Source organism: Bos indicus x Bos taurus, chromosome 13 (genome assembly GCF_003369695.1).
Source record: "Bos indicus x Bos taurus breed Angus x Brahman F1 hybrid chromosome 13, Bos_hybrid_MaternalHap_v2.0, whole genome shotgun sequence".
In the NCBI taxonomy this organism is placed as follows: Eukaryota; Metazoa; Chordata; class Mammalia; order Artiodactyla; family Bovidae; genus Bos; species Bos indicus x Bos taurus.
This window is the reverse complement of record NC_040088.1, coordinates 51,555,914-51,577,481: the sequence shown is the minus strand read 5'-3', so window position 1 is coordinate 51,577,481 and position 21,568 is coordinate 51,555,914. Positions and strand designations below refer to the sequence as shown.

At 39.3% G+C, this 21,568-nt stretch overlaps 1 protein-coding gene across 1 annotated transcript in view; it reads right to left on the bottom strand.

Moving 5' to 3' along the window:
- ST8SIA6 (ST8 alpha-N-acetyl-neuraminide alpha-2,8-sialyltransferase 6) overlaps nt 1-21,568 on the bottom strand; it is a 163,678-nt gene that overhangs the window by 49,313 nt on the left and 92,797 nt on the right. The window contains exon 3 of the mRNA XM_027559842.1: nt 17,016-17,105. Within this exon, the coding sequence (XP_027415643.1) occupies nt 17,016-17,105 (90 nt within the window). The remainder of the gene's footprint in view (nt 1-17,015; nt 17,106-21,568) is intronic.

The following is a 21,568-nucleotide window of genomic DNA, read 5'->3' as shown; positions in this document are numbered from 1 at the left end:
AAATTTCCTTTCAATTAATATCATAGTCCTTAATTGCCAGCTATGATCAAGGTTTTGCAATAAAGAGATGGAGTAGATGTTGGTAAGTAGGTGCGGAAGGCAGTAAAGAATCTTGTCAGGAAAATATCTTCCCCGCCACCACACAGTACAATGCATTCCCTCCAAACTTTACCTCTAAAAGGCATATTTATTAGAGGTCTGGAAGGTAGTCAACCAAGTAACTCCTTTGCCCTTGAAATTTACCTGCTTTTTGGGTATTTCTCTTGTCCAAGTTGTCACCAAGATTAATCAAAGATGTTTTCTCTTGGTTCCCACTGAAGAAAGGTTGAAAATCTTAAAAGACTTTGCTAAATACTAAAGGAAAAGCAAAGCAAAGAGCTACTATAGAAGAGATTAAAAATAGTTTTAGGGACTCCCTCAGTGGTCCAGTAGTTAAGACCTTGCCTTCCAATGCAGGGAATGAGAGTTTAATTCCTGGTCAGGGAACTAAGACCCCATATACCTTGCAGTCAAAAAAACCACAGTATAAAATAGCAGCAATAGTGTACCAAATTCAATAAACACTTTAAAAATGCTTCATATTGTTTAAACAATGTCTTAAAAAAAGTTTTACTTGCATACAGGCTTCATTTTATCTTACCCTCCCTGGGCCCCAAGACTTGTCACCAAGGAACTTGAGAAACCTATACTTTAGCCTCATAGCTTTGTCTAGATGTGGCACGTCCCTGCTGGAGTGAGGAGTAGCCTGCCTCCATATGGTGACAGTTATCTAAAAGTTGTAGTTGTTTAGTCACTAAGTCACGTCTGACTCTTGTAACCCCATGGGTTATAGCCCTCCAGGCTCCTCTGTCCATGGGATTTCCCAGGCAAGAATACTGGAGTGGGTTACTTCTCCAGGGTATCTTCCCAACCCAGGGATCAAACCCAAATCTCCTGCATTGCAGGCAGACACTGAGCTACCAGGGCAGGGCAATTTCATATCTAAGTTTAGTCTAGAACATTAAAATTCTCATTCATTTCCAATCAGAATAAAGGTGTACTGTAAAATACACAGTCTTTAAAATGTTTTGTTTTCATGAGATATATCCTCCAATAAATTGTAGCTGGCTCCAATTTAACTTAATATTGAAAGATGTTAATCATAATGTATCTAATTTTGCCAGTAAGTTAGCTGCCTAGAAGGGCTTTTGACTTTAAAGTCCTTGATATTTATTTATTTTTAAGAGTTTTTCTTTCTTTTTTTTCCCTTCTGTTTCTTTTTTTATTTTATTTTGTATTTTTAAGATTTTTTGATGTGGACCATTTAAAAAAATCTTTATTGAATTTGTTACAATATTCCTTCTGTTTTATGTTTTTGTGTTTTTTTGGCCCAGAGACTTGTGGACTCTTAGCTCCCCAACCAGAGATCAAACCGGCACTCCCTGCACTGGAAGGTGAGGTCTTAACCACTGAACCACTAAGGAAGTCTCTATAGTCCCTAATATTTAAAACCAAGTTGAATACATTATAGCAGACCTATCTTCTATTAAAGGAGAAATACTCCTGGTCATTTTACAATCAGAAGACAACACTCGAGCTACCTGGGGTTGCTATGTTCAAAGAATCTCTTTTTATGTCCAATCTAGAAAGGAAGCATTATCCTCTGATATTATAAAGGGGAAGATCAGAGAATAAGAAATTGAAGGGAGCTGAAGGGAGTTTTCCCCCTACGTGCTTGCCCTTTTCTACTAAAAAAATAAATCCCCAATCAGCTTTTTTGGAAAATTAAGATCACCACTGTACTATCATGATTCATAAGCAGGGAGCACAGCTAGAGAAGGAAAGAACACATAAGTGTCACAAGTGTGGGCTAATTTGTGAAATAAATGTGCCTCTGTAATAGTTTTCTGTTGGGCTTCCCTGGTGGTCCAGTGTGGTTAGGAATCCACCTTACAGTGCAAGGGACACTGGTTTGATCCCTGGTCCAGGAAGATCCCACATGCCTCAGAGCAATTAAGCCCATGCATTACAACTACGGAGCCAGCACTCCAGAGCCCAGGAACAGCAACTACTGAGCTCTCGTATTGCAACTCTTGAGTCTGTGCTCAACTTCTGAGAGCTGACAGCTGCAACTACTGAAGCCCGCACACCCTAGAGTCGTGCTCCACAACAGGAGAGGCCTTTGTAATGAGAAGCTGAAGAACTGCAACAAAGAGTAGTCCCTGCTCACTGCAAATAGAGAAAGTCTATGCAGAAACGAAGATGCAGTACAGTCAAAAAATAAAATAAATAAATCTTAAAAAAAAACTTTTGTGTTGAGCTCTAAATCACACTTTATGCAAATTTACATTTATAGTTGGTTTTCAGTTGCAAGGTATACAGCCTTTACCCCACAACTGTGAGAGGCAGCTACCTATGATGTCACCCCCATTATGGATGACAAAACTAAAAGTTCTGAGATGAACAGCTTACTCAATGTTGTATTATAATCAGATGAGCTAAGAATTAGAGTCACATCTTTTGATTCACAGTCTGGCTCTCTTTCTAATATATCATGCTGCATCTCATCTATTTTCATAATGAAACTGAAAATTAATCCCATCAGAAGTATTTTCTGGTACCAAGACATACAATAAATCATACTAAATAATGCAGCAAGTTATTTTCAAAAGAATAAATAACGTCTATTTAAGTCATTATTAATAACATTCAAAATGAGATGTAGATTATAAATAACATATACAATGATACTAAGTAAATGTAATATTAAATTTTTCAATATTTTCTAAGACAAATATTGTATGATATACTTACAGGTGAAATCGAAAAAAAGAAAAAACTAGTGAATATAATGAAAAAGAAACAGATTCACAGATACAGAGAACAAACTAGTGGTTACCAGTAGGGAAGGCCAAGACAGGAGTAGGGAATTAAGAGGTACAAACTACTGTGTACAAAATAAATAAGCTACAAGGATCTGTTGTACAGCACAGGGAGAAAAGCCACTGTTTTATATTAACTATAAATGGGGTATGGGCTTCCCCAGTGGCTCAGTGGTAAAGAATCCACCTGCAACGCAGGAGATGTGGTTTGATCCCTGGGTCAGGAAGATGCCCTGGAGAAGAGAATGGCAACTCATTCCAGTATTCTTGCCTGGAAAACTCCATGGATAGAGGAGCCTGGAGGGCAACAGTCCATGGGGTCGCTGCAACACTGCTGCAATGGAGATCAAAGATTCTGTGTGCCGCAACCAAGACAGCACAGCCAAATAAATACACTAAATCTTTTTTTAAAAAGATATAAATAGAGCTTTTCAAAAGGTATAATTTATGGTTAATTATATTTTGGTTAGTTAACTAGTATTTTGGCCATCTGATGTGAAGAGCTGACTCACTGGAAAAGTCCCTGACACTAGGAAAGATTAAGGGCAGAAGAAGAGGGTGTCAGAGGATGAGATGGCTGGATGGGATCACTGATGGACATGAACTTGGGCAGACTTGGGGAGATGTTGAGGGACAGGGAGGTTTGGCATGCTGCAGTCCATGAGGTCGCAAAGAGTTGGACACGACTGGGCAACTGAACGACAACAGTGGTTAGTTAACTTAACCATTAAATATCTATTTGATACTTATTAGGTACCCAGACCTTATCTTAGGATATTCATCTATCAATCCTACTTAAGCAGTTGAGATACCAATTTAGTTTCCAATAATATCTCTTCATGGTGAAAGTCAATTTTTCTGTCTATTGAAATGGATGAAGACACTCCAATAATATTAAGTCAGTAGGCTTCTACATGGTATTCTATGTAGATCAAACATCTTTTGTAGTTAGTTTCTACAAAACCCCTGAAGAGCTCAGGCCTACATAAAAATAAATTCTGCAAGTCAATATGGTGGTATAAGATTTTCAGTCAACACGGTCAATCATTTCCACAGGGAAATACTTTTTAAGGAATGGCTGATGAATGTGTGACAGCTAAAAAAGAGAAGCATGTAGCAGATTGAACTGAGCTATGCACAGTACTGACCTACCAACAGTTCATTCAGTGAAGGTGGGAGAATTCAATTTGCATCATTTTTAACTCAGCAAGATAGTAACTTTTAATTATAATGCTGTGGTCATTATCATTGGCATAGGAGAAAGAGATCTCAAACCTTTATTCTCTGCATACTGTTTAGTGTCCCTCACACAAGTTAAATTTTTGACAACCAGTTTTAGGAATGAATTCCTGAAGATGCTGAAGTTCTTCCACAGCGTCAGTGAAATCTCCAAATTGCCACAGTTGAAAAAGTCAGAAGCTTATTTTAAAGAATACTTTCTCTCTCCTGAACCATTAACTTTTGGGGTTTTGATAGTAATTACATGTTTAAGACACATGTTAGGAAATACTGCAAACAGTGACTAACTTTAGCCAAACAAGAGGGAAAGGGGTGTCTGTTTACAAGGGCAGGGGGCATGGTAGAGAAAAGCCTACATGGATTGGTGAAGCATACTTAGGTGACAAGAGAGACAGAGGAGGAAAGCTGTGACCGCTCTATGTTCACACACCACTCAGAAAGAGCTATAACTACAGGTATAGAAGAGGCCACAGGTCAGGAGAGATGGCCTTAGGCAAAGAATGAAGTCTTACCTAAACTAGGGCCATAGAGGGGAATCCTGGAAATACGTGCCCCCGACTTTATCTCTCCTGGTTTTTCACTCTCCTACCAAAGACTTCTAGAAAGTGGCCCTAATCAGAAGCTAAAAATTATGAGAATCCAACTAAGGTACTACAAGGAAGTCAGCCTCCTGAAGCACAGAGCAAGAATGAAAAAGACAGAAAGTAGACCATGAACAGAAAGCTATTCATGGTGATATTTATCAGAATTATTTGCGGGTAACAATTTGGGCTTCTCAGGTAGTGCAGTGGTAAAGAATCTGCCTGCCAATACAGGAGACACAGGAGACACGAGTTTGATCCCTCGATCTGGAAGATCCCCTGGAGTAGGAACTGGCAACCCACTCCAGTATTCTTGCCTGGAAAATTCCACAGACAGAGGGGTCTGGCGAGCTACAGCTCATGGGGTCTCAAAGAGTCGGACATGACTGAGTCACTAAACACGTACGTACGCACACAGGCACACATGCAACAGTTTACTTCATTGGACTGATTTGATTATAATGCCAAAATCAAGCAGTACCTCACTGTCAAAAATATATAATTGTAAGGATCTTCTTCACAAACATCTGCAACATGCAAATACATCATCAGGACAGAAAGAATGAATGAATAATGAAGCGGCTATGTAACGTTTCCACATTTTCTCTCACGGCACTATTGCTATATGATTTCTGAAGAAGAAAAAAAGATGACCTTCCCCACCGCAAGTTCATAGAAAGAAATTTTCAGACATATAAGAGGATACTCAGAGTTTGAAAATCATAATTTCGTAATCTTATACTATCAACATTTAGAACTAGGATCCTATATATCCCAAGGAATCAGAAAGGATCAATTAATTTAGTGTTTCTCCATCTCTTGAAAAGGAGCATCTAGTCAGAGTGAGCTAAAAGAGTCAATGAGCTGGCATGGATAGTGTACCTGGCAAGATCTTTAAACCATACCGGAGTGGCTATTAACCTTTTGCCTTTTAAATTCTTATGACTCATATAAGCTGAGTTATCTCTTCCTCCTGTGTCCTTTCCACCACCCTAAATCCTCTGAATATCTCCACAGCACTTACCTTTTGCCTTCATGTATTTACTCAATAAATACTTACTGAGTATCTCTTATGTGTAGGGTATTATTCTAGAAACTGATAGTTAAAATAGTAAACAAAATGAATTTTTTTAAAAAATCCATGTTCTCATGAAATTTATATTGTAATAGGGCAATGTGGACAATAAATCTAATGTATGGGCTGACTTGTATTTCCCCAAATTCATATGTTAAAACCCTAACCCCCAGGACCTCCGAACATGACTGTATTTGGAGATAAGGCCTTTAAAGTGAAAGTGAAGTCGCTCAGTCATGTCCGACTCTTTGCAACCCCATGGACTGTAGCCTACCAGGCTCCTCTGTCCATGGGATTTTCCACGCAATAGTTCTGGAGTGGATTGCCATTTCCTTCTCCAGGCGATCTTCCCAAACCAGTGACTGAACCCGGATCTCCCACATTGTAGACAGACGCTTTACCGTCTGAGCCACCAGGGAAGACAAGGCCTTTAAATACGGGGTTAAATTGAAATGAGATCATTAGAGATCCCTTGGTCTCCAGAGACCGCTAAGGATCCCTGGGTCTCCTGAGACCCAGATCCCTGGGTCCCTCTCAGTCATGTCTGACTCTTTGCAGGCAGATTCTTTACCATCTGAGCCATCAGGGAAGCCCTAAATTGAAATGAGGCCCTTAGGGTGGCCCTAGTCCAATCTGCTTATGTTCTTAAAAAGAAATGAAATTTGTAGATACAGAGAGATACCAGGATGGTGGCACACACATATTGTCTTTTCTCTTTGGTGACCAACCAAAGAGAAAAGACCATATATCTATGCTTCATACATAAAGCAAGAAGGCAAGGAGAGAGACTTCAGAGAAACCAAACCTGCCAACACTGCAATCTTGGACTTTAAGGCTCTAGAACTATAGAGAAAATAAATTTTTGTTGTTTAAGCCATCTTGCTGTTGTTGCTTAGTCACTAAGTACTGTAGCTCACCAGGCTCCTCTGTCCATGGGATTTCCCAGGCAAGAATATCTGAGTAGGTTGCCATTTCCCTTTCCAGGGGATCTTCCTGACCTGGGGATCAAACCTGCGTCTCCTGCATTGGCAGGTTCTTTACCACTGAACCACCAGGGAAGCTCTTTAAGCCATCTGCCTGCATACATGCTAAGTTGCTTCAGTCATGACCAAATTTTTGTGACCGTATGGACCTGTAGCCTGTCAGGCCCCTCTGTCCATGGGGTTCTCCAGGCAAGAATACTGGAGTGGGTCTCCTCCAGGGGATCTTTCTGACCCAGGGATCAAACCTGCGTCTCTTATGTCTTCTGCATTGGCAGGCTAGTTCTTTACCACTAGTGCCACCTTAAGGGAAAGCCCTTAAGCCATCTAGTCCACGGTAATTTGTTATGGCAGCCCTGCCAAACTATATATCAAGTAATACATAAATTAATAGCATGTTGAAGTATCTCATGTACATTTCTGATAAAACAGAAAAAGAGGGAAAGTATGTGAAATAGGACTGCAATATAAGTGGGGTGGTCAGGGAAGACCTCCCTGGGAGATAGGAGTTGGACAGAGATTTGGCGAAGAGTGATGATTAAGTAAACAATGCACGTATGAGGGTATGGGAATGGGAAGAACATTCTAGACAAAGGGAAGGACAGATGCAAAAGTCAGAGGTAGAAGCAGGCAGGGTATGTTCAAGAAACATCAAGATGGTCAGATTTGCTGGAAATCACACATGAGTCACTCAGGAAGGTGGGAGGTCACAGGAAATCTGACGGTAGATGATTTGGTATTCAAAGCGTGGACCTCAAACTAGCACTACTGGCATCAAACAGTAAGAATATCAGAAATGCAGAATCTCAGGCCCTGTCTTAGACTTATGGAATCAGACTCTGTAATAAATAAAATCCTCAAATGATTTGTAGACACGTTAAAGTTTTTAACAGCTTCATTGAAGTATAATTCACATACCATACAATGCACCTATTTAAAGCGTAGAAGCCAGTGGGTTTTAGAATATTCACAGATATGTGCAACCATCACTATAGTCAATTCTGGAACATTTTTGTCACCTCAGAAAGAAGTCTTATATGCTTCAGCTATTACCTCCTGCATCCCATAAATTCTGACATACTGTGTGTTTATTTTCATTCATCTCTAATTATTTTCAATTTCCCTTTCTATTGCTTCTTGGACCCACTGCACAGTTAGGAATATGTTGTTTAATTTCTATATATTTGTGAGTTTCTCAATTTTTTTCCCTAAATATTCATTTAAAATTTCATTAAAATGTGGCCATTGTATTATTTTTATTCTTTAAATTTATGGAGGTTTGTTCTATAATCTAGCATATGATTTATCCTGGACAATGTTTTGTGTGCATTTGAAAAGAATGTATATTCTGTTGGTGGGTACTACATAGATGTCTGTTAAGTCTGGCTGGTTTATACTGCTATGCAGTTCTACCATTTTCTTATTGACCTTCTGTCTGGTATTGTATCCACTACTGAAACAGATTATTTAGGTCTCTAATTATTGTTGTTATTTCTTCCTTTATTTGTCAGTTTTTGCTTTGTGTATTTTGGTGCTCTTTTATTAAATGCATATGTGTTTATAATTATTATAACTTTCTCCTGGATTGACCCTTTTATGATGATAAAATCTTTATTTCTACTAACACCTTTTGTTTTAAAGGTTTATTTCTTCTAATATCAATATATCCACTCCAGTTTTATTTTTTTAAATATTTTTTATGTGAACCATTTTTAAAGTCTTTATTGAATTGTTTTTGTTTTATGTTTTGATTTTTTGGCATTGAACCATGTGGGATCTTAGCGCCTCAACAAGGGATTGAACCTCTATCCCCTGCATTAGAAGGCAAAGTCTTAACTACTGGACCTCCAGGGAAGACTCATTCCCGCTTCCTTGTGGTTACTGTTCGCACATGATGTATTTCTCTATGCTTTTACTTTCAATCTATTTGTATATTTGAATCCAAAATGTGTCTTCTATAGGTAGCATATAATTTGATCATGCTTTTTAATCCAGTCTGACAATCTCTGCCTTTTGATTACATGATTTATTCTGGTCATATTTAATGTTACTACTAATACAGTAAGATTTACCTCTGCCAATTTACTTTTATTTTTTAATTTTTTTTAAATTTAAATTAATTTATTTATTTTAATTGGAGGCTAATTACTTTACAATATTGTGGTGGTTTTTGTCATACATTGGCATGACATCTTTAATAATTTAAACTATATTTTTAGTGGTTGCTCTAGGCATTACGATATATACCTTATCAGAATCAGCTTTCAATTTGTACTAGTTTAACTGTATTGATATATAGAAATAATACTCACATAGCTCTCTTCCCTTTTTCTTCTTTGTGTTGAATTTTTGTTATACAATATTACATTATTAATGTTATAAATCAACTATACATTATTATGTTTGTTACTTTACATTTGTAGTCATTTCCTTAGTCTGATACAACTTTGCTTCTACCACCCTCTTTGTGCTTTTTATTGGCAAATATATTACATGTATATTTGAGAAGTGCTCCCAGGACTTTGCAGGCTGCTGTAAAAATTTTGTCTTTTATGTTGAGTGAAACGGGAAGACATTAGAACAGAAAAGTGACCTGATCTAATTTACATTTTAAAAGTTTCCAACTGTCTACTTCATTGAGAATATTCTCCAAGACAGCAGGAATAAAAGCTAGAAGAATTAGAGATGTTTGTCAATATTGAAATAAAGATGGCTTCGACCAGGGTGGAAGTGATAAAGTGAGTAAGAAATTATCCACTTCCGGGTATGATTTCAAGGTCGCCAGTAAGATTTAATGATAGATAGATAGATAAAAATAAAAGAGTCAAGAATAACCCCAAGCATTTAGGTCTGAGCACTGGAAGAACAGACTTGTCATTAACTGAACGGGGAACAGTGTTGAAGTATAAAATTCAGGGAGCAATCCAGGAGATCCTTTGAGATGTAAAAGGTTTGAGATTCCTTATGAGTATCGCAGGGAAGAGTTGACTGGGTAGAGGTAATATGAATCTGGAAAGAAGTCCAAATATAAATTTGGGAGTCATCAGTAGGTAGATGGCAGTTAAAATTCATGAGGTTAAATGAAGTCCTACAGGTCTGAGAAGGAAGATAAATGAGGCTGGAAGACTGAGTTCTGGGACACTCCAGGGTCAAAAGTGAGGGGAAATGACAAGAAATCTACAGAGAATGAGAAGGAGAAGACAAAGTATTGTAAATATATGACTTTCTTTTTTTGTTTTGTTTTTTTGTTTCTTGTGTTTTTGTTTTTTGTTTTCTATTTTTTTTTTTTTTGCCACACAGAATAGCATGTGGGATCTTAGTTCCCTGACCAGGGATTGAACCTGCTCCCCGTACAATGGAAGCATAGTGTCTTAACCACTGGACCACCAGGGAAGTCCTTGACTTTCTTAATGTACTGTGAGCTGCTAAAGAGTAGAAATAATTTCTTCATCGCTGTGTCCCTTAGGCAAGAGTTAAACTGTTTGCAACCATGCATATTTTGAAAAACCTCCCAGGGAGTCTGATATATACCTTCCAGGTTGAGAACAATTGTCTCTGTGCCTGTTGTAGTGCTGGGCACAGAGAAGCCGCTGTGTGTTTCTGAAATTGAAATTTAATATATAATTAGAACATAAAACACCCAAATGTTTCAGATATTAGTTTTGAAATATGACAATAATTAGCCATCTGCCATGACCTTACCAAGAGAAGTCACACTGTTCCCCAAGTTACAGTTAGGGTAATTGTGCAAGATAAACCTTACCTGCATATATTTACATTACAGATGCTTAAGTAGAATAAGTAACAAAATGTGAGCAAAGTAAGTATATACTTAGTATTTTGGATAAAGATTGCTTTTAAGTAGCTTTGCAGTATAAAGTCAAATGCCTTTCTCTTCGTGTATTTTTGACTTGTAATTCTGTTTTCATTAAGAATGGAGCCATACAGTAGCAAGAACAGAACAGTCAGAATTTTATCCAAGCCCTGGATCTGCCACTTCTAACCATCTCATGTTTGCAAGCCATTTTAAAACCCTCTGAGTTCATCACTTACACTTGTGGAATTAAAATAATGAAACTTACTCTGAAGAACTACTACAAAGACTATACATATACTTACATTTCCTTGCATACAGTAGATCCACAAAAATAGCTGTTATTACCACTACTGAAAATTCAGTTTTGTTTCCACTGCACACATGTTCAGTAGCTCAATTGTGTCTGACTCTTTGTGATCCCACGGACTATAGTCTGCCAGGCTCCTCTGTCCATGTAATTTTCCAGGCAAGAATACTGAGTGGGTTGCTATTTCCTACTCCAGGGGACCTTCCCGACCCAGGGATCGAACCTGTGTCTCTTGCATCTCCTGCAATGCCATTTGGGTTCTTACCAGCTGAGCCTTGGGGAAAGCCCCTGTTTCCACTGACAAACACTTAAAATAATACACTATTTCAATCTTCAGTATGGTAACAGATGATACTAAGCAATTCTTGCCACATATCAACTAAGGGATTCCAATTAGAATTATGTTGGTTATTTTCCACCATCAACAACCACACACAAATGTCACTATAAAAATTGTCATAATGATAAAAATATAATAGCATAAAGGATTATGAATTGAGTGGCCAGTTAGTTATCCATGGTTATATTATAAATTACTCCAAAACTTAGTGGCTTAGTTTTACAACAATAAACTATTTTTGTATAGGTCAGGAATTCATGAGTAGCTTAGTTGGATAATTCTGGGCTAGTAGCTCATTAGACTGTAAAGTCAAGATGTAGGTTGAGGCTGAAGTATCTACTTCCAGGGAGGCTCATTGACATGGCTGACAAAATGGTCCTGGCTGTTGGCGGAAGACCTCAGGTATGTGGACCTCTCAATGTCCCCATGACACGGTAGCTGGCTTCCCCCAGAGCAAGCAACCTAAGAGAAGGTAAGGCAGAATTATCAAACACTCTATGACCTGACCTTGAAATCACACCTCGTTATTCCTGTGATATTGTATTGGTTACACAGGGCAGTCCCCTTCAGTGAGGCAGGGGAAAATCATGTAAACACCAGGAAGGAAAAACTAGTGGGCACCATCTTGGAAGTTTGGCTACCAGAAATAGTAGATAAACAATACCTTTAATAATACTTGTTTTATCTGAAAATGGTGAACAAATGCAATAGATTTGCTTTCTTTCTCCATCTACTTCTGAAATTGGAAATAATTATTTCCAATTATTTCTTAATGACCTTAAATAAGTGTGATTATTTTTATTGTTGCTGTTTTCCTATTAAAGGTTTCCTTCAAATGACTTGCTATTTGAGCAAGTACTAGGAATCCTTCTGATATGAATACATAATCAAGATTGTAGTATAATGCAGAAGTCAGTGTTTCAATTTTTCTCTGAGGGAAAATTCAGTTTTATTTCCACTGACAAACACTTAATACACTATTCCAATTATCAGCATGGTAACAAATGATACTAAGCAACTCCTGCCAAGTATTAACTAAGGAATTCAGATTAGAATTATGCTGGTTAACTTCCAGCATCAACAACCACACACAAAATATTTTATTTTCCTCTTTCCCATTAACTGATTGCCTGACTCTGAAAGTCATAATCCTATTTTTATCTTTAAACTGAGGGAATTTTATTGCTTAGAAAAATAAAAGTTATATATAAAAAGATATATGGATCAAAAGAATTTAAGAGACTATTCATTCCCTCAAGTTCTTAAATTGTATGATTGGTTATTTCTTATGTTCTCTTTGAGGTACAGAATGATGGCTAAACCACCTTGACAGATTTTGCACACACAAAAAAGAAGTTTTCAGAGACTTCTATTACAGCCTTGTTATCAGTTCACCCATTCAACTTAAAATTTTGTATCAGCAAACAGAGCCACTGCTTTGGTTACCAACAGATATGCCCCATGATATTAAGAACACAACATGTTGGTATGAATGGCTGTTTTGTGTTAATGTCTCCTTTATGACAAGGAAAGGAAGGAGGGATAGATTCCTGAGCCCTCAAAAACTGACCAGAAAAGGCAAATTAAAGGGTCAGAGGTGAAAAGACACAAAAATGTGGATATCTCTTGAAGAGGCAATGAAAGCACCATAGATTTAAAGCTGAGTGGACAAGCCATATATCACTCCATGCCAAGAAAATCTTGTCTATGACCACACACCATTTTTCCTGACAGACAACTTAAAATTTATCAATACTTGCATTGTTAGCAGGCTGTCAAGTGATATGTTCAGAGTCATGTTTTTTGAAGCCTGATCTACCATAATTTATACTTCTTCTTTTCAAGCTGCAATTCAGGTCATGCTGTGCTCCCCAAGATAATAAACAGGAAGAACACTTAGGGCCAGACTTCAATTCACTTTGCCTTTCACCTTGCAAACAGAGCCTTCAAACAAACATCTTTATGACACCCCATTAAGATGATCCTTTCAGAAAATTCTAGTGTTCTGGGTAATTTTAAATGGTACAGCATGAAACAGCTCATCAGACATACACACTTACCTAGCAGTTACGGTTCAAGCCACACCTAGCTGATGCAAGCCTTTGTTCCAACCTTGATTCTGAGAATTTGAATTTTACCAAGAAAAGCTATTTGAAGGCAAGAGGCTTTTTCATGCCCTCATGACTGCACAGGAAGATGTAGGGCAGTGGCTTACATTCTGTAAGATCTCTAAATCTCTCCTTTCACCAAGAGCACTATTCAAGCGTTCAGAGGATGTAAGATATTGTTTAAGCAAAATGTTTCCTTTCATCTTTAAGGAAGACCTGAGGGATCTGTTGTCAATACAATAATAAGAACAGCTGAGCTATTTAATATTTAATGCATATGGTGCAGAAATACCTGGTTGACGTCACTGACTGGTGCTCTCTTTCCAAATCATGTAGCTGTTGTTTTACGGCATCCCAGCTGGGCACTACAACCCTCATGCCCATCATGAGACAACTGCACTCACATTCTATTGGCCAATCCCAATCACATGACCCCAAATATTTAGGTAGGCTGGTTCCAGCCAGTGGGATATGACGGGAAGTTATGCATGTCCCCTCCAAGCTGTGTGTACCTTCTCTATAGCACCCTCTGCTTCTGCAGCAACCCTCAGATCACCTGTTGAAGATGTCTGCATCATAGGATGGAAGGATCCAGAATCCCTGAGTCAGTAGTCAGAGAAGAGTTGCTCAGTCAAGAAAGAAGGTCTATACTGAACATTGTATGAGACAGAACACAAGATTGTGATATGATACTCTGTTTGGGGAGATTCTGTTAGAGCAGTTCATCTACCCCGACCAGATGGGAGAAACTGAACAAATATAGATGTAACCTTTTTTTGGGTTCCACGATCATCTGGGAAAATAGAAGAGGAACACAGGAAGAAAATGGTACAGTTGACAGAGGTAGCAAAACCCAACAGGGAGAGGAATGAGATCATTTCCTGGGTCAGCCCCTCTGAAGTATTTGCTCTTAAAAAATCAGCTCATTGGTCTGAAATGATGTGGACTAAGATAGACAACTTGAATATCCACACAATTATCATTTTTAAAAAAGTAAGCAGAAAAGATCACAAATAATCTTTGCCATACTGAAAAATGCAAGTGATAAGATGCAGTGATAAGATGGCTAGGCAGCATTTTAGTATGGTATAATATTTCATCCAGGAGACACCTGGTAAAAAGGATTGAGATGGAGAAACCGAGAGAAACATTCAAGGAGAAAGGATGAGGCAGGAAAAAACAGAAAACTTCAGATTCAAAGAGAAAGAGCCAGAGAAGTTAAAAATAGTTTTCAAAAAGGAATTGAAGTTTATGGACAGAGTAAGAGAAGGTGAAGAAAAATCCTTTGAAGACCTAAGAAGTATATTTATTCATTTATTAATTTAATTCCACAAACATTTGCTGAGTAACTACTATGTGCTGAGTCCTGTGATAGGCACCACAGACAGAACCACGAACTCACAGTCCTGGAGCTCATAGCCTTACACAGAAAATAAAGAATCCCGATGGTTTTCCCAATGCCAACCATTAGCTTACTTTCACTCAAAAATGTAGTCAACCAATTCATGTTGATGTATGGCAAAACCACCACAATATTGTAAAGTAATTATCTTCCAATTAAAATTAATTAATTAATTTTAAAAGACCAGTGGGAGAAAGAGCACTGCTTCCTCCCACTCTAACACCATCTTCCTAAATTCTATTTTAGTATCTGAAAGGGGAAAACTGGCTGAAGAAAGAGGAAATTCTAAGTCTTTAACAGACCATGACAAAAACAGAGCTAAATCATTATTTCTAAGAAAATGTAATTGCTTTTTATTACCACACACTGAATAGCTTTCCCAATTGTCCCCTGTACCTCTGTATCAGCGCTGGTCGCAGAATGTACAATTCCTGACAATAGACAATACTATTGAACAAATTAGTCTCCTATGATCAAAATAACACTTTCATAACAATGGTCAGGTCCTGCCTACTTTCTCTAGACTTTTGCCAAACAGAATGCTAGTGCAGGCTAATTATATGAGCTGGCTGAAAATTGTGCAGATCATGGAAAGGTATCTCCCTAAACAACAACTGAGAAAAAGTCTTAACATCAAATCCAAAACAATAGGAAAAAAGTGAGAGAGCAAACTATACCCAGGCAATCTCATCAGCACACTGCAGTTAACCATATTTGTTGACACTCATAAAAGAGTTGCAAAATTCTTTGCAGTGGGGTCTTCCCTGGTGGTCCAGTGTTTAAGACTCTGCCTTCTAATGCAGGAAGCATGGGTTCCAGCCCTGGTCAGGGAACTAAAGTCTCATATGCTGTAGGGTGTGGCCAAAAAATTTTTTTTTTAATTTTCTGCGTTGAAAACAAATCACCTTCCATGATTAAAGAACATTCTGCCATGTTGACGCACGTGCTTTGCTCCAAAGTACAGCAATGGTTCATTGTTACATTGAGCACTTTTGTCACTTTGGGGAACAAAAACATTGAATAGTTCATCAGACAGAGAGTTGAAGACAGTCCATTGTAACTTTTACACACTGATTCCCACGTCAGGCAATGAATACAGACAGTTTGTCACAGGGAATGGGGGAGTAAGGACCAATTTTTCCAAGTTCTACTATTCATAAGGTGTGGCACCACAGATCTGATGCATGGAGGGTGGTGCAAGAGGTTTGGAATTTGAGTCCCTCAAGAAAAGTTTGAGGAAAAGCCCAACAAACAAGGAAAACAATGGCTCCAACATGGTCAAAACCGATGTCCAGCACCATCTACAATGCATGAGCTATTACATCCACCTCAAAATTCATTGTACTTATTGTGCAAGAAAAAAGGCATTTGCATGGGACTTCCCTGCTCTTCTCTTGTGGCTCAGATGGTAAAGCATCTGCCTACAATGCGGGAGACCTGGGATCGATCCCTGGGATGGGAAGATCCACTGGAGAAGGAAATGGCAAACCACTCCAGAACTCTTGCCTAGAAAACCCCATGGACAGAGGAGCCTGGTAGGCTACAGTCCATGAGGTCGTAGAGAGTCAGACACGACTGAGCAACTTCACTTTCCCTGCTGGTCCAGTGGCTAGCAGGGAAGCCTCGCTTCCAATGCAGGGCACACCTGGGTTAGATCCTGTATGCCACAACTAACACCCAGCATAACCAAATAAATAAATGAATGAATAAAAATAAGTATTAAAAAAATTAAGAAAAGAAGCATTTACAAGTATTAGTTCTGACCAATCTATCATAAGCAAGGGTCCTGGCAAAAACAGTGGCCGGCTCAAACTGAGTCATATGAGAAAAGCTTCAAGAAGGCACTTTTCCCAAAGGCCTGGGCTGGATGCAGAAAAATTCAAGCATGATATCAGGGGACTATGAAGAGCTTGGGCCTTCCCAGGTGGCTCAGTGGTTAAGGATCTCCCTACCAATGCATGAGACATGGGCTAGATCCCTGATCCAGGAAGATCCCACATGCCATGGAGCAACTAAGCCTGTATGCCACAACTACTGAGCCTGTGCTCTAGAGCCTGGGAACCACAGCTACTGAAGCCCACATGCCCTGAAGCCTGTGCTCCACAATCAGAGAAGCCACCTCAATGAGAAGCCCGAATACCACAGCTAGAGAAAAGCCCTCGCAGCAACGAAGACCCAGCACAGCCAAAAATTAATTAATTAAAAAATTTTCAAGAGGCTAATTTTTTAAAAAGATGCTGTGAAACATTTTTTTACACAAAATACTTATTTTAAAATCAAATTAAATGCGAAGAGTAGAACTTACTTTCCTGTTCTGTTAGATAAAGTCTCCAAGCCCGCTTGCAGATTTTGGCAGCGCTCCATCAGGTGGAGGGACTTCTCATTCAGATATGTGCTGTTTTGGGAAAGAGATTAAAAAAAAAAAAAAAAAACAGATTGATTTAAAAGAAGAGTTTATGAGATACAGTTAACAAAAATCAGATTTATTGGTAAAGTGTAGCCAAATGAAGTCTAATTTTCATCCCATTATTGGATTTCTCCATGGAAAAGGAAATTGATATTTTCACCTCTGACGATGGGTCTAAATTTTTTAATACACTGACATGATAAAGTCAAATAGGAACTCTCCACAGAAGACTGTATTTTCAAGTTTTCATATTTTGAGGTTAGTATATAACTGAACAAGTTATTGAATAGTTTTAATCATTGTGTGTGTAAACAGACTTTATTTTTAAAAAGATGTTGTCTCTGGTAGGAAGCATGCAGACACAAGATCAATAATTCTCTCTCAAAAGAAGGCAAGATAAATCTGGCCTTTAATTATTACAGTAGCTGTGATATAAGGGCCTGTTGTTATTATTGTATGAGCTTGGAAAAACTGGAGCCGGAGACAAACCAAATCAAAAAAGCAAGTTAAGGAAACAGGTTATAGAGCTGGGCTGCCTAATAAGCCCTGCGGACACACGTGTGCTACTAGTTAGCCGACTCAGGCCTCAGTTTCTGCATCTCTAGTTCTTACCTTACAGTGTTATTTTCATGATATATACATGATAGAGGAAACAATGAAAAGCAACTGGGGGGACTTCCCTGGTGGTTCAGTGGTTAAGACTCAGGCTTCCAATGCAGGGGGGTGGGTTCCAATCCTGGTCAGGGAACTGGATCCCATATGTCTCAACTCTTAATAAGATGTTCAGTCGTATTTCATTCTTCGCAACTGCATGGGCTCCTCTGTCCATGGGATTCTCCAGGCAAGAATACTGGAGTGGGTTGCCATTCCCTTCTCCAGGGGATCCTCAAATCTAGGGATCGAACCTGGGTCTTTTGCACTGCAGGCAGATTCTTTACCATCTGAGCCACCAGAAAAGCCCTATTAATAAGACCCAGTGAAGCCAAATAAATAAATAATTTTTTAAAAAGGAAAGAAAAGCACTTCTTACTATACCTACCATAGTAAGAGTTCAAAAAATATCAACCATCACTCTCCCTATATGTCAAAAATAGGCACACAACTCCGATTTCTTGTTAATGCGTCTATTTAATCATCCTGAAGATATTTGCTGAGGATCTAATGAGTTAGGAAACAGCCACAGGAGGCTTAGGATATGGAGTTGGAAAACACAGAACACAGACCCTTTTCCTAGCAGAGCTTCCTGTCTGGTTAAGGAGAATAACGTGTATCAAACAAAACCACACGAATGGATAGAAAATTCTGGTCTGTGGACAGAACCCTGAAAACAGCAGTGGATGCCATGGAGAAGTGTAACCAGAGCTGTCTGCATCGTGTGGGGGCCTCTGAGAAAGTGTCATTTGGGTGGAGATCCCCAGGGTAATCCAAGGGTGCTACTTTGCTGGGAACATTCCAGATAGAAGGGAAAGCACGTGCAAAGGCTGCAGAATGCTTGAGGAACTGAAAGGAGGCAAGTGAAGCTCAAGACTGAAAGGTTTAAGGGTGTTTGGAGCAGGAAGCAGGGCCCATGACACACAGGCCTGGTGAACCCTAAGATTAGAAGGAACCCTAATAACATGGACAGCAAGACAAGGTTAGGGGGCAGGGGAAAGATGGATATGTGTAGCCTCATGTAAGGTTTTAAGAAGTTGACTCAGAGATGAAACAAGAGGAGGCAGGACCACAGAAAAGATGAAAGTGAGGAGGCTTCTGTGGGGCTCTAGGAGAGAGATGATAGCCCCTGTAGCCCCTGGCTTTGCCAGACAGGATGGAAGAGATTATGATGTGACTACCGAGGTTGCCCACTGGCAGGTGCTTTCCATCACAAACGTCTGTTTCTTTCTTTTGTTTGTTTTGTTTGCACATACTAATATTTATTTAACCTTTACCATGTATTTTTTTAAATGGGGATAATTGCTTTACGATGTTGTCTTAGTTTCTGCTACACAACAACGTGAATCAGCTCTATGTATACATATATCCCCTCCCTCTTGAGCCTCCCACAGGCCCCATCCCACCCCTCTAGGTCATCAAAGAGCACCAAGCTGAGCTCCTTGTGCTACACAGCAGCTTCCCACTAGCTATCTATTTTACATGTGATAGTGTATATATGTTAATGCTACTCTCAATTTGTCCCACCCTGTCCTTCCCCTGCTATGTACACAAGTCCATTCTCTTCATCTCCATCTCTATTCCTGCCCTGCAAATCGGTTCATCAGTACTATTTTTCTAGATTCCATATATATGCATTAATATATGATATTTGTTTTTCTCTTGCTGATGTTTCTTGCTCATGAAATGGCCACTAGACACTGGGTGGCTTTCTAGGGCAGCAGTGCTCCACGTGATCTAGAAATACCACATACTCCACTCTCAGGGCACTTTCAACAACCTGCCTCCAAAACTGTTGTGGCAGAAGGAGAAAGCGCTGGACGGTCTTACTCTTTATCTGAATGCTTCAGCCTGGCCAGAACTAGCTGTCTGCCCGACCTGATTTCACAGCAGTTTTCAGAAAGGGCAACCATCCTCCATGCCTGGAAGAAGAGATCATCAGGGTGCAGGAGTGGACCAGAAGCCCACAGCCACCATCCACGGGCGAGAAGAGAAGCTGACAGGTTTGAGATCTATTCTGGACATAAAACTGACAGGACTTCATAATAAATTGGATATGGGAGGTGAGGGAGTATGCGGTATCAAGCTAAAGATATAAACAAGAGAGAGTCATGATTAATCTTCAGAAATTTTGTCTAAAAAGACAGTATACAAGCATCTTATGGGCTCACAAAACTCCTCTTTATCTTGATAAGGTTTTCTTCCCACTTCCTTCCTCTTTCTGTCTACATGCCTCACCTTCTGTACTTTCTGAATGTATTATCATACTTTCCAAAGATTTGTTTATTTCTAACTTGCTGTGTATTTCATTCAGGCAGCACCATCAATGAAGTGAATTACTGAGCCAGCAGTGCTTTGAATTACGATGGCTTTGCAAGACTGAATCATGAAACAGAGAAGCAGGCATCATTACGGTTGAGTGTCATAGAACTTCCCTTAAATCAGTGAGTATCTTTGTTAATAAAAAATCCAAACAGCTTTGCCCAACTGAAATCACAGAAGGCCCATGGAAAGCAAATAAGGGTATCTGGGTTGAAGTGGAGATGCAAGAGTAAAGTTAGAGTTGGGGACCTTAGGTGTCAGCCAGCAGGGCCAGCCTTGAATCTGGGTTCCACCTTGGCCTTTGAAATCCAAGAGTTTCCTTGTTCAAATCTTTACTCAGTAGTTTGTAGGGATGCTACAGATTGAATGTTTGTGTCTCCCTCAAAATTCATATGTTGAAATCCCAGCCCCAAGGTGATGACATTAGGAGGTGGAGCTTTGGGAGGTCATGAGGTCATGGGGGTCCTCATGAATGGGATTAGTGCCCTGATAAAATTGGCCCAAGAGGGCTTCCTGGTCCCCTTCTGCCTTGTGAGGTGACAGTGAGAGGATGGCTGTCTATGAGGAAGTGGGCTCTCTAGACACCAGATCTGCAGGTGCTATGATTTTGGGCCTCCAGAAGCATGAAAAATAAATTTCTGGTATTTATAAGCTGCCTAGTCCATTCAGGTGGATCAAGACAAGGGATTACATGGGATGTGCATAAAAACAGCTAAAATATGAAAGTTACTAAATAAATGTTGCGTTCCTGTTCTCCTAAATGCCTTGCTGTGTTGTTTCCTTAAACTGTTGTTGTTATAGGTGTTGGTAACCTCTCCTACCCACAGAAGTCACTTCACAGCCAAAGGAACAGAAAGAAGCCCCTTGAGTTCTCTGCACTCTCTTTCTGTCCTGCCCCCTTTTCATTCAAAGTTTTCTTCCTCTGAATTCCTAGTTTTTCTTCCTTTCATTCCTAGTTTTCTTCCTTTTCATCTAATGTCATTAAAACCTTCCTAGGAATATGTTAAAATACTGATCTGCAGAACCCTTAAATTTCAAACATTTGTCTACTTCAGGCATCTGATCAATATAACCCCTTTCAATGCCTCTTAGTCAAGACTCCTAGCTCATGCTGTTTTCAACAATGATTGTTATTCATAGTGACAGAAATATAACAATATAACCACCATGTTTTAAGATGCTTGAAGACCTGACTCCATAAGAGATGCCAGGATCCATAGAGAAGTGGAAGGCAATAGACCTTCCAAAGAGAGGGCTAGACCACCAGTCCTCTGTTGTGGGAATAAGTGAGAATTAGATGTTCAAGGTTCCCTGGTGGCTCAGTCAGTAAAGAGACTGCCTGCAATACAGGAGACCTGGGTTCAATCCCTGGTCAGGAAGATTGCCTGGAGAAGAAAGTGGCAACCCACACCAGTATTCTTGCTTGGAGAGTTCCATGGGCAGAGGTGCCTTGCTGGCTATAGTCCTTGGGGTTGCAA